Raw genomic sequence first — 11573 nt, 5'->3', positions numbered from 1 at the left:
TGTTAGACATTAGTGAAACTGGGAATGTACACCTCAACCCATTATGAAGTGTTGACCATGGCAGTGCTGATGGCAAGGCAGGTGAGAAGGAAGTGAGATGACTAGAGGTAGGTGCAAGGTGCACAACATGCACATCTGTAGACATGAAACTTGGCTCTCTTTGTGGAATAACTTGCTCACTTATCTGACTTGTGCTGGTAGGACATGGAAGTGACTGGATTACCAGAACGAGCATAAATGCCATTGAATTTATGAGCTGTCCTGCAATGCATGACCTTCACCAGAACTCCAGCAGAAACTAGACAGGCTTAACTAACCCCTGTAGTTTTCTTGCAACACATCTTATCCTGTCTTCATTCTTCTATGTACACAATGGAGGCGAAAGAAACTTGAAGAGGAATCCTAGGTTTGTTTTTCAAATTGATTCAGAAGCATGCTCTCCTAATACGATTATCCAGGGGTCCTGGACACACAGTTAATGCAAAGCAGTAGAATCTCCTGTGGGAAGCTCAGCCATCTCCTGGCTAATATTGTGCTTATCTCATGTAGTGGCAGGTCTAAATATTCATGTCCTGTTACTAAAACATTTGTACAATCTGTGAAGCTGTGGTAAGTAGGGACTGTGCCAGGTATAGCCATATTACACTTGGCTGATCGGAATCAGCCCTGAGCTGAGGTGGCACAGAAAGTGCACGTGTGGCAACACCAAGCCATCTGCCTGTCTCCTGCAGCCCTGCCTGCACTCCACATCCTTGAGTTTGAGCAGGAATGTGTCTGTGCTGGTCTTTGCCCAGATTTCCAAAACCTTGCTGTGACCTGAGCTTCCCTTGAACTGCATTACTACAGCAGTGCCACACCTGAATTATTTGCAGAGCGGGCAGGCAATGTGTTTCTTTGATTGCAGCACAGTGGTGACTTCCCTGAGAGTTGTGCAAGGCAGAATTGCTCAGTGCCGGTGGCTCTTTTGCCTTTGACGTTGTAAGACTTTCCGGGCAAGGTGATTGCATCTCCTGGTGTCAGCTTTCTGCCATTCTGGAATTCCCAGGATTGTGCAAGACTTCCCCTTTCAAAGCCCCTTGTCTTTGCGTGCCCCCAGTCGTCCTCTTGGGTGACTTGCAGATACCAGACATGGGGCTTTCTAAAGCTTGTGCCTCTGCTGTGCTTTTGGAGTGTCTGCTCTGGAGACCTGTGCCCTGGATGGCTATGTTGCAGCTGTCTATGAGCTCAATGTGGTCTTACCACAGGACACTGAAGTGCTGGTTTCTCCTGAGGAGGCCTGATGCTGATGGATAAAAATATGGCAATTTTGGAAGCAGCCATCAAAGAAGCAGCCAGACAGGTAATGTGACAGTTAGACACATTCATTTTAGTAAATACTAACCATTTATTCATTTTCTTAATGATGTCTTTTGGGTTTTTATGTTGGTACCAGGGTGCCTTTATCATCATGACTCCTGAAGATGGCTGGGTTTTCACTAGGGAAACAATATACCTTTATCTGGAGGATATCCCAGACACACAGGTGGACTGGATTCCATGTGCTGCGCGCAGAGGAACAATCCACTAGAGAAGCCTGCTGCTTTTAAGAGCCATAGTTGTAAGGGCCATTCAGTCTCAAAGAAAAGGAGAGGCCAGGCTGGAAGCTGTTCACAAATACACGAACACAATGGGAGGTTACCGTTAGTGCATACACGCCCCTGGGATAAGAATACACAGACAATAAGGGATTGCTGGAATCTATCAGAATGTAACACGGATACACCGAATGTACCCCTAGACCAGCCAATAAGATCGCAACTAATAATTTTGTATGTGCCTGCTTTTACTATAAAGGTAACTCCACAGGTACAGCCAGGGTCGCTCCCCTTGAAGAGCGTCCCTGGCAGCCAGTCTGTTTTTTAACCTCTTGCGTAAGAAAATAAATTTTGTACTTTATTTTTGTATAAGCTTGCTGTGCCGTCTCGTTCTTAGATTCTGGACCCTAACATTTTGGGGGCTCGTCCGGGATCTAACGGCGAAAATGGCACCCTGTGAATAAACCTCCGGAGGTGGTAAGTTCTGTTATCTGTTGTCTGTTGGAGCTCCGACTGTAGGCTCAAAGGGAAGAAACTGGATGCAGTACTGCTTCCCAGAGCCAGAGTTGGTGAGGGGATGCCCCACCACTCCTGGAGGGAGAGGATGGGGGGTTTACCCCCGATCCCCTCCCGCTCTGAATCCCTCTGGGCCTCTGTAGGTTTTGGTTTGAGGGGATAGGGGGTTTACCCCCGATCCCCTCCCGCTCTGAATCCCTCTGGGCCTCTGTAGGTTTTGGTTTGAGGGGATAGGGGGTTTACCCCTGGTCCCCTCCCGTTCTGAGGTCTTTGTCGGTTTTGGATTTATATTTCTGTCTGCGGTCATTAATGCATTAGATCATCGGATTATCGGATATAGTTTGCTTATTGGTTGCTTGATTTTTTTTCCTGTGCTGCCTCATAGTTTTTTTAAATGGGTCAAAGTAAAAGCAAAAAGGCGGCAACATCATTAGAATTGGCCACGCAGCATTTCAAAGATTATCAGGCACGAGCTGCGTCATCAGGGGATACGGTTTATGTAGGAAAATTGAAAATATTTTGCCAACTCGAGTGGCCGACGTTCCAGACAGGCTGGCCACCTGAAGGAACGTTCACCCTCGCCCAAATTTATCTGACCCTAGAGAGTATTTGGTGCAGAATCAAAGCCCGTTCTGGCCCCCCCGCCCCTAAAAATGGGAAAAAGCCCAAGCCTGCTTCTCTTCCTTGATTGCGAAATTTTCCCCTTTTCGGTCTGCAGGAGTCAAGAGTTAAAAAGCTTTCAGCAAGTGTTTGCCCAAGATAAAGATCGGGGACTGGGATAGAGAGAAGGGGGGGGTTACAGTCTTGTAGTTGATGTGTGGAGGGAAAAAAAAGAGTTAAAAGAGACAGTATTGGCATTGGTGCAATAAAAAGGACAATTTGAAAACGTGAAATAGTAAAGTTTGTCTGCGGAAAGAAGTCTGCTTGTTACTTCAGGGAAAATATGGATATGGAAATAATTTTGTGTATATAAAGTTCTGAAATCACTGATTGACAGAGGCACTCTGAGGACAAATCCCGAGTCTTCTCTAGCTCTGAATAGAGTGTATCTGCCTTAATGGTTAAATTAAACTGTTAAGTGTAAGTTCTTTGTTTCAGATTTGGTGACCCAGGTGGGATCCTCTCTGCCCGGCTGTGGGACCCACTGGGGGCGGGACTCTCCTGGGTACCCCTGGGGATTTCTCCGGAGAGACTCCCTTCCTCAACTGGATCTCTGCAGGGACAGGCGGGAACCCTCAGATAAAAGGGTACATTTTAATTTTTTTCCCCTTGTGGAGTGACGGTAATCACAGAAATTGGAACTACGGCACTATAGAATCATAGAATCATAGAATAACCAGGTTGGAAGAGACCCACTGGATCATCGAGTCCAACCATTCCTATCAAACACTAAACCATTCCTCTTAGCACCTCGTCCACCCGTGCCTTAAACACCTCCAGGGAAGGTGAATCAACCACCTCCCTGGGCAGCCTGTTCCAGTTCCCAGTGGCCCTTTCTGTGAAGAATTTTTTCATAATGTCCAGCCTAAACCTCCCCTGGCAGAGCTTGAGGCCATTCCCTCTTGTCCTGTCCCCTGTCACTTGGGAGAAGAGGCCAGCACCCTCCTCTCCACAACCTCCTTTCAGGTAGTTGTAGAGAGCAATAAGGTCTCCCCTCAGCCTCCTCTTCTCCAGGCTAAACAACCCCAGCTCTCTCAGCCGCTCCTCATAAGACCTGCAATCCAGCCCCCTCACTGGCTTTGTTGCTCTTCTCTGGACTCGTTCCAGAGCCTCAACATCCTTCTTGTGGTGAGGGGCCCAGAACTGAACACAGGATTCGAGGAGCGGTCTCACCAGTGCCGAGTACAGAGGGAGAATAACCTCCCTGGACCTGCTGGTCACGCCGTTTCTGATCCAAGCCAAGATGCCATTGGCCTTCTTGGCCACCTGGGCACACTGCTGGCTCACGTTCAGTCGGCTGTCAACCAACACCCCCAGGTCCCTCTCCTCCGGGCAGCTATATGTCGCTTTGAAGTGAATGTGTGATCTCTGTATGTTTTGAAGTGAATAAGTTAATGTTGTTGTGTGTGTGTGTGTTATTTTTGTGTTGATAGTGTGAAAAGCCAACCCCAATTATCAATACCAATTCGATTATTAAGCAGGAATGGTTTTAATAAACAATGCCGGGGCACACGTGGGTTAAGTCCACCTAACGTGTCCCACTGATGGGTCCCCCACTGGCTGCATGACTTCTATGCAGGTTGAGCATGCTTGTTTGTGTGGGTTCCAGGAAATACTGGTTAAACAGTTAAATGGCCTTTTGTTTTCCGGAACTTATTAATATACCCACATCACGGTTTCTTTGTGTCTCCTGTTTGCCTCTGATGGCATTATCTTATCTCCCCCCCTCCTGGGTCTTCAGGCATGTCTTCTGTCTCTGCTGTGGAACTGTCCTTGTTTTCAGTTGGTGGACAAGCTAAACTATCTAATTCCTTTCGTTAACATGATTTGTTCCTTCTTTCAGTGAAATGAGATGTTTGTACAGAATTGTATTTGTTTTGTTGTAAAATAATGATGAATCTTGTCCAGATTGTACATGGATTACTGTGGGTAACAAATGGTTGGGATCTGAGTTGTCCTGAATGTAAGATCCAGGAAAGATCCACCTATGCAGTGCAAGTGATTTGTGGTTGAGGAGCCAGAATGCAGAACCCATAAGATGGGAGGCTGGCAGAGTGGCTGTGTTTTAAAGAAGAGCCAGCTGGGATATATTTTAGATCATTAAGATCTTAAATCATAAGAGGATCAGTGGTCCACCGAATGGTGGACAAACAGGTAAACCCTGATAAAAGCTTTTTAATAATCAGTGGTGGGTGGTGTATGAGCTCGATTATGAGAAGAGTGGCCATAACACCTGGTTGTAATTAATGTTGTTCTTGAAGTGTGAGGAGAACAGGGAGAAGTAATGTGTGCAGATATGTTTTCCAGTTTGCAAAATCACCTGGAGCAGCAAGAGAACGTGGCATGAGAATGGGGTCTGGAATTAAGAAATAATTGATGTGCATACAGTAGAGGAATCAGAATTGGGTGCTGTAGCTGAGCTTGAATGACTGGGGAATACGAATGAAAGGGTTATGTTCTTGATAGATACAGGAGCCTCTGTGTAAACCAGCAACTGATTCCTGTGGATCAAAATAAAATATTATGATTGTAATAAGAGCTACTGGCCAAACTGAAAAAGCATTCTTTGTGCAGTCTGCTAAATATGAATTGGAAAACAAGTAGGCACACATGAATTTGTTTGCTAGGAGCCCCTAGACCTTAATGAGAGGAGATTTACTAAAGCAGTTAGAGGCTTGGGGCAGGAGGCACAAAATTTAAAGTGAGAGATCATCAACTAGTCAAAGTATTGAGTTTGTCTTTAAAACAGGTGGAAAAAACACCAGTAACAGCAGAGATTTTGGAACAGGTTTATCCAGGCATGTTGACTTCTGAGATATCTGGAAGGCTAGAAATGTGGAGCATGCGGAGGTAAATTTGGCCCATGTCAGGTAACGCCCTCTGCGATTAGAAGATTGCAAGGGGGATAAAAATGATTATTGACAATATGGGTTATTAAAAGAATGAAAAGCAGAATATAATGCTCCAATATTTCCTGTAAAGAAACTAGATAAAAGCTACATCTAGTGGTAGCAAATCCCTGTACCTTGCCGACCAATTAAAAAATCAATTGTGGTTTACTGTACTGGATTTGAAGGATGCCTTCTTCTGCTTGATATTGGCTGAAGAAAGCCAAAAGGTGACTTGCCTTTGAATAGGAAAACCCTGAAACTGGTAGTGAAACACAACTAACCTGAACAGTATTGTCTCAAAGTATTGAGAACAGCTGAACTGTTTTTGAAAACCAGCTAGCATGAGACCTGGAAACATGGGACTGGAACCCTGCTGCGGTATGTGACCTCCTGAGAGTTACACAAACAGAAAAAGACTGTGAGCAACGGACCGTAAGTCTATTGAACTTTTGGACTGAGCAGCTATCAGGTCTTTCAGCAGAAGGCCCGGTCTATGCAGCGACAACTTACTTACCTTGGATTCAAGATCTCCAGAGGACACAGAGAGCCCAAAAGGAAGCTATTTGCTGTACACTCATGCCAGGAATGGTAAAGGAACTCAGAACCTTTCTGGGAATGACAGGTTGGTGTTTATGGATGGACTCTTAGTGAAACCATTGTATGAACCATTGAAAGAATATCTAATGGATCATTGAAATTGGTTGGACTGGGAGGCAAAAAGGGCATTTGAACAATTAAAGCTCACGAAAGACAGGAGATGGCCCTAGAGGTGCTGACACAGCAGCTAGGCCCCTGCAAAAAGGGCTGTAGCCTACTTCTCCAGACAATTGGATGGCCTGGATGCCTACGGGCAGATGCAGCTGTAGTTCTGAATATACAAGAAGCCTGAGAATTCGCTATGGGCCAAAAACGACTACCATGGTGTCACACACAGTCTCAGCAGTATTGGGGCGGAAAGGTCACTGACTTTCCCCCTCTAGACCAAGATGTGGATATAATCACCACTAACACTGTGAATCTAGCATCTTTCCTTAGGGGAGCTGCTTCAGAACCAGTGATATGCGGAAGATTCCTGGTACACTGACAGAAGCAGCTTCTTGAAGCAAGGACATTGCAAGGCTGGATATGCAGTGGCTACCACCACAGAATCACAGAATCACAGAATAACCAGGTTGGAAGAGACCCACCGGATCACCGAGTCCAACCGTTCCTAGCAAACACTAAACCATATCCCCCAGCACCTCGTCCACCCGTGCCTTAAACACCTCCAGGGAAGGTGACTCAACCACCTCCCTGGGCAGCCTGTTCCAGTGCCCAATGACCCTTTCTGTAAAGAATTTTTTCCTAACGTCTAGCCTAAACCTCCCCTGGCGGAGCTTGAGGCCATTCCTTCTTGTCCTGTCCCCTGTCACTTGGGAGAAGAGGCCAGCACCCTCCTCTCTACAACGTCCTTTCAGGTAGTTGTAGAGAGCAATGAGGTCACCCCTCAGCCTCCTCTTCTCCAGGCTAAACAACCCCAGCTCTCTCAGCCGCTCCTCATAAGGCCTGTTCTCCAGCCCTTTCACCAGCTTTGTTGCTCTTCTCTGGACTCTCTCCAGAGCCTCAACATCCTTCTTGTGGTGAGGGGCCCAGAACTGAACGCAGTATTCGAGGTGCGGTCTCACCAGTGCCGAGTACAGAGGGAGGATAACCTCCCTGGACCTGCTGGTCACGCCGTTTCTGATACAAGCCAAGATGCCAGAGAAGTGATGGAAGCCAGACCATTACCTCAGGAACATCAGCCTAGAAAGCCGAAATAATCACCTTAACTCAAGCACTGGAATTAGCAAAAGGACGTCTTTGGAGTGGTGTATGCTCACGATGCTATATGGTGCTATATGGAAAGAGCAAGGACTCCTTACGGCCCAAGGAAAACATGTTAAACATGCAACAGAAATCCTAAAGCTGCTGGAAGCTGTAAATCTTCCAGAAGAAGTGGCTATCATACACTACAAAGGTCACCAGAGAGGTAATACTCGCTGGAAAATTGGTAACAAATTGGCAGGAGATTTTGAGGCCAGGATGGCTGCAGAAAAATGCAGAAGTAATATCTGCTTTGATTCCAGACGGCAAACTTCAAATCCCTGATTCTGATTTAAAATTGGATAAATATTCAAGGGAAGATAGAGAATTGATTATCAATATGGCAGGAAAACAAAACAAACCCTTTGGGGTGTGAATAATAGGAATGCAAATAGATCTCTCTGAACTCCCAATAAAATGGGGGGGCGCACTGGTCTTCATTAACATTAACAGGTGCTTTCTGAGGTTGGCCAGAAGCTTTTCCTTGCAGGACAAGTAAAGCAGAAGTCACAAGAGTATTGTTGGTTGAGATTATACCTCGTTTGGAGTGCCTGCAGCAATATTGCCAGGTAGAGGTACACATTTGTGCTAAAATGGTAAAAAGATTAGTGAAATTTTAAGAACTGATTGGCAGTTACGTTCTCCATACTGACCACAGGCCAGAGGCCAGGTGGAGAAAATGAATCATCGGATTGTTGCTGATAAAACAGCAATCAGCTCAGCTAAAAATTTGTCAAGAAGCCAATCTATGTTGGCATCGAGCATTTCCTTTGGCCTTGCTTGGGTTCTGAAATAATGGAACTAAAGTATTAGCCCTGTATACCAATTGCAGTATACAGGAGAAGATCTCACAGGATTAGGTTTTGTCTAATCAGCTAACCAAACTAGCTGAACTTCTTTGAGAAACAAACAAAAAGAAAACAAGCTGCATGGCGTAGAGGTTTAAGATCAATCTGTACATCCCTTTACACCCAGGGATGAGTTTTCTGTTAAAGATTCTACAGGAAAACCACCAGGAGAACAGTGGAACAGGCCATACGAAGTATTGCTAACAGCCTTCACAGCAATTGGGATGGAAGAACTTGGATCAAGTGAAGAAAATCACCTACCAGTCAGTGGAAAAAAGAATGCTTAACACCTTTAAAAATTAAGGCTAACTAAAGTGAACTGTAATATTATTGTTAATGTGTCCATTAAGAGAAGCCTTATTTTCCCATAGGTTGGATGCCTCTGTAAACCTTTGGGGAAACTTGCTTGTATAACATACAGTAGTGTGGCCTTTTGTTTAAATGCCATTTTTTCCAGTGTTCTATGTATTTTGGGAATCCCCGCAAGCATTCAAACCTTTGGAAACTATACGTGGTTGTCAAAACTGTCATATAAATCTGAAACTACGCTGGCTTCCTTTTAACACCAGCAGTAGCCATGCCCATGAATTATAATAATTTAAAGAGATGTATTTGTAAGTATGCAAGGAACCTTAATTATACCCCAAGCCTTGGAGGCCTCAAATCTTGAAACTAGCATCAGTTTTAGAAAATAAAACTTAAATTGATTATCTGTTATTAAGATACCATAAGTAATTTTCTGACTTTGAGGGCATGAGTTGTTCCAATTTGACCAATCAGTCTAGCTCCTAAACTTGCCCTGGTTGAAACAATCTTTTCTCAGTGAAATCAAGGGAGGTTAGGCATCATGTAGTTCTCATAAGTAGCTTCAGACAACATCTTTTTTGCCTCTTGTTTTTTCTTACTAATTATTTTTATTGTAGTATACTCATAAAGATTGATATTTGTTTAAAATCAAAAACATGACTTAGAGAAGCAACATTTTAGTAATGTATTCCTTCAAGTTGTAAAAAAGTGATATTCAGAAGACTTGTGAATAAAATGACAACTACTGCTGAAAGGACATGCTGCACAATTTCAAATTTATATTTTTGAGTCATGATGTGGTAGCATGTTTATTCTGTTGTTTTCCTTAATAAATTGTACTGTTATTTGAAGCTGCAATATTTGATGAAAGACAACAAAACACTCCATGTAAGAAACAAATCCTAAGCTACTTCAGCACAGCAGCCAAATGGGGAGCTGAAGAATGGCTGAGATATATCCATGTGTTGATGTAACATCAAGGCTGTATCATATGCTGGCAGCAGAAAGGAGACTTGAAGGTGCAAAAATTCACTTTCACCACAAGGGAACCCCTGTGTTCCTCACTTTGTGAAGCCAGAGATTCAGCACACTGAGCTTTGAAGCACAAAACTGCTGCCTTCTCTTGAATAACAGAAAACAATAGTCTCATGTTAGATACGACAAACCTATCACTCTTAGTCTCAACATTTTTATGGATTGACTGGTTTTGATATTCTATTTCTTTTATTCCTTCCCTGCTCTTTAGGTTTACTCCCTCACCTGTGCTGGAAAGGAGTAAGTCCGTCTATGTAGTTGCAAACATGGGAGGCAAGAAGCTGTGTAATTCTAGTGATCCAAGTGCTGGGTTCTATCAGTGTGATACCAACATTGTCTTTGACTCAGAAGAGAAACTGGTGTCTCGTTATCACAAGGTAAAAGGATTTTTCAGTGTTCAGGAAGTGCATGATCCTTGGATGATTAAAGCTGTGAAACAGGCTGCTTCCTGGTCTTAAATATATTTGCACTTCGTCATTGTAGAGCAGGTGACAGAGGACAGGTGAAAGTCATTGACTTAAGTTATCTTTATTCCTGCTATTCTGAATTTAATAGCAAGTAATTAAATTGAATTAATTAAAACTCAATAAGACTTCTACTTTTACTGCTTCTCATTAGGAGGTAGCACATGGGATACTAAAACATTAATGTCCGAAACTCTCGCTCACTAAGTACAAATCCTCTTCACTGGTATAAAGCAAAACAGTGGATATTGCGCTTGACTCCTTGCAGTCGTATGTATTATCCTTTTTGAAATAAAGCTATAGCAAGTTCACAAAACACATTCTCCATAATTTTTATTTAAGTGAATAGGTATTAGATTCAATATTAGTCTGAGGTAAATGGTTTGATACTTTTCTAATATTTTTTTAATCCATTCCTTCCTCTACATGAACAGTACAACCTTTTTTGTGACAGAGAAACAGTTTGATTACCCCAAGGATCTAGAATTTGTGACTTTCAATACTTCCTTTGGCTATTTCTACGGGTTTGCTCTATCATGACCCGGCTGTAGTCTTTGCAAGCAGATTTCAGATTGACACCATTCTGTTCCTAACTGCCTGGGGTAACGTCTTGAACTGTTGTCAGCAGTCCAGTTTCACTTAGCTTGGGCCATGGAAGTGGGTGTCAGCTTCCTTTTGGCAAATACACACAACTCCTCTTTCGTTATGGCAGGTAATGTGAATTGCTCGAATTGATCTTGTTCCCACGGGCAACTTTTGTATCAGTGTCGTGCAGTTAACCTGAGCAGGAATTTCTGTCAGGTTTATGCATGCATGCACGTGTCGACAGGATTAGTACAAGAAAACTTGTGCAGATAAGAAGGATATCAAAATGTGATATATAAGAACTCAGAAATGCTTAAGTTGATTAGAAAACTTTTAGTTAATTGTTAAATTATACTCCTGAGAGTTTATGGAAGTGATTCTTCAGCTTCTGTACCCTGGGCATTTACCTATGCTTTGGTCATGTGAAAGCCAAAACCTTTTTTCTCCACTAGGTGGAAGCATAACTGAGAAATGTACTTGTGAGTCCTACAAACATTACTTCTGGGCTGGAGACCTTGTGACAAGTTTTCTTTGCAGGCTCTGTTTTCAATGTATACTTTTCCTGAGTGGATACTGGAAGTCAAGCACAAGTTTTGTGGGCATGTGCTTGCAGAAGTGAAAGAAACTTCCTGGTGTTGCTAAAATGTAGCTCTAAACTTTGCTTTCCAGATAAAAGCAGGTATGGGTCATTTCTTCAGTTGTCTGTTGATGACCCTATATCGTACAATTCATATTTTTTATGGATAAGTTTTACTCTGGGCTTTAAAGAGTCACGTATTTATGTAAAGAACTTGCATAAAGATGCAACTTTGAGTGATATCTTTCCCTTTCACAACTTTTTTGACTTGACAG

The 11573-nt window shown here is 43.4% G+C and overlaps 1 protein-coding gene across 1 annotated transcript; it reads left to right on the top strand.

Moving 5' to 3' along the window:
- The first annotated feature begins 8 nt into the window (after positions 1-8).
- On the top strand, positions 9-11023 carry LOC138717907 (vascular non-inflammatory molecule 3-like). Its single transcript, XM_069851870.1, is given in 10 exon segments — positions 9-1165; positions 1168-1272; positions 1275-1339; positions 1433-1540; positions 5539-5552; positions 9884-10049; positions 10345-10349; positions 10577-10654; positions 10656-10747; positions 10750-11023. Coding segments are annotated over 10 exon segments (792 nt in total). The 5' UTR covers positions 9-1128; the 3' UTR covers positions 10872-11023.
- Positions 11024-11573: the final 550 nt, after the last annotated feature.

This window comes from Phaenicophaeus curvirostris, chromosome 2, assembly GCF_032191515.1.
Source record: "Phaenicophaeus curvirostris isolate KB17595 chromosome 2, BPBGC_Pcur_1.0, whole genome shotgun sequence".
Taxonomy (NCBI): domain Eukaryota; kingdom Metazoa; phylum Chordata; class Aves; order Cuculiformes; family Cuculidae; genus Phaenicophaeus; species Phaenicophaeus curvirostris.
Note: the sequence above shows the minus strand (reverse complement) of the source record. Positions and strands in the feature narration are given on the sequence as shown.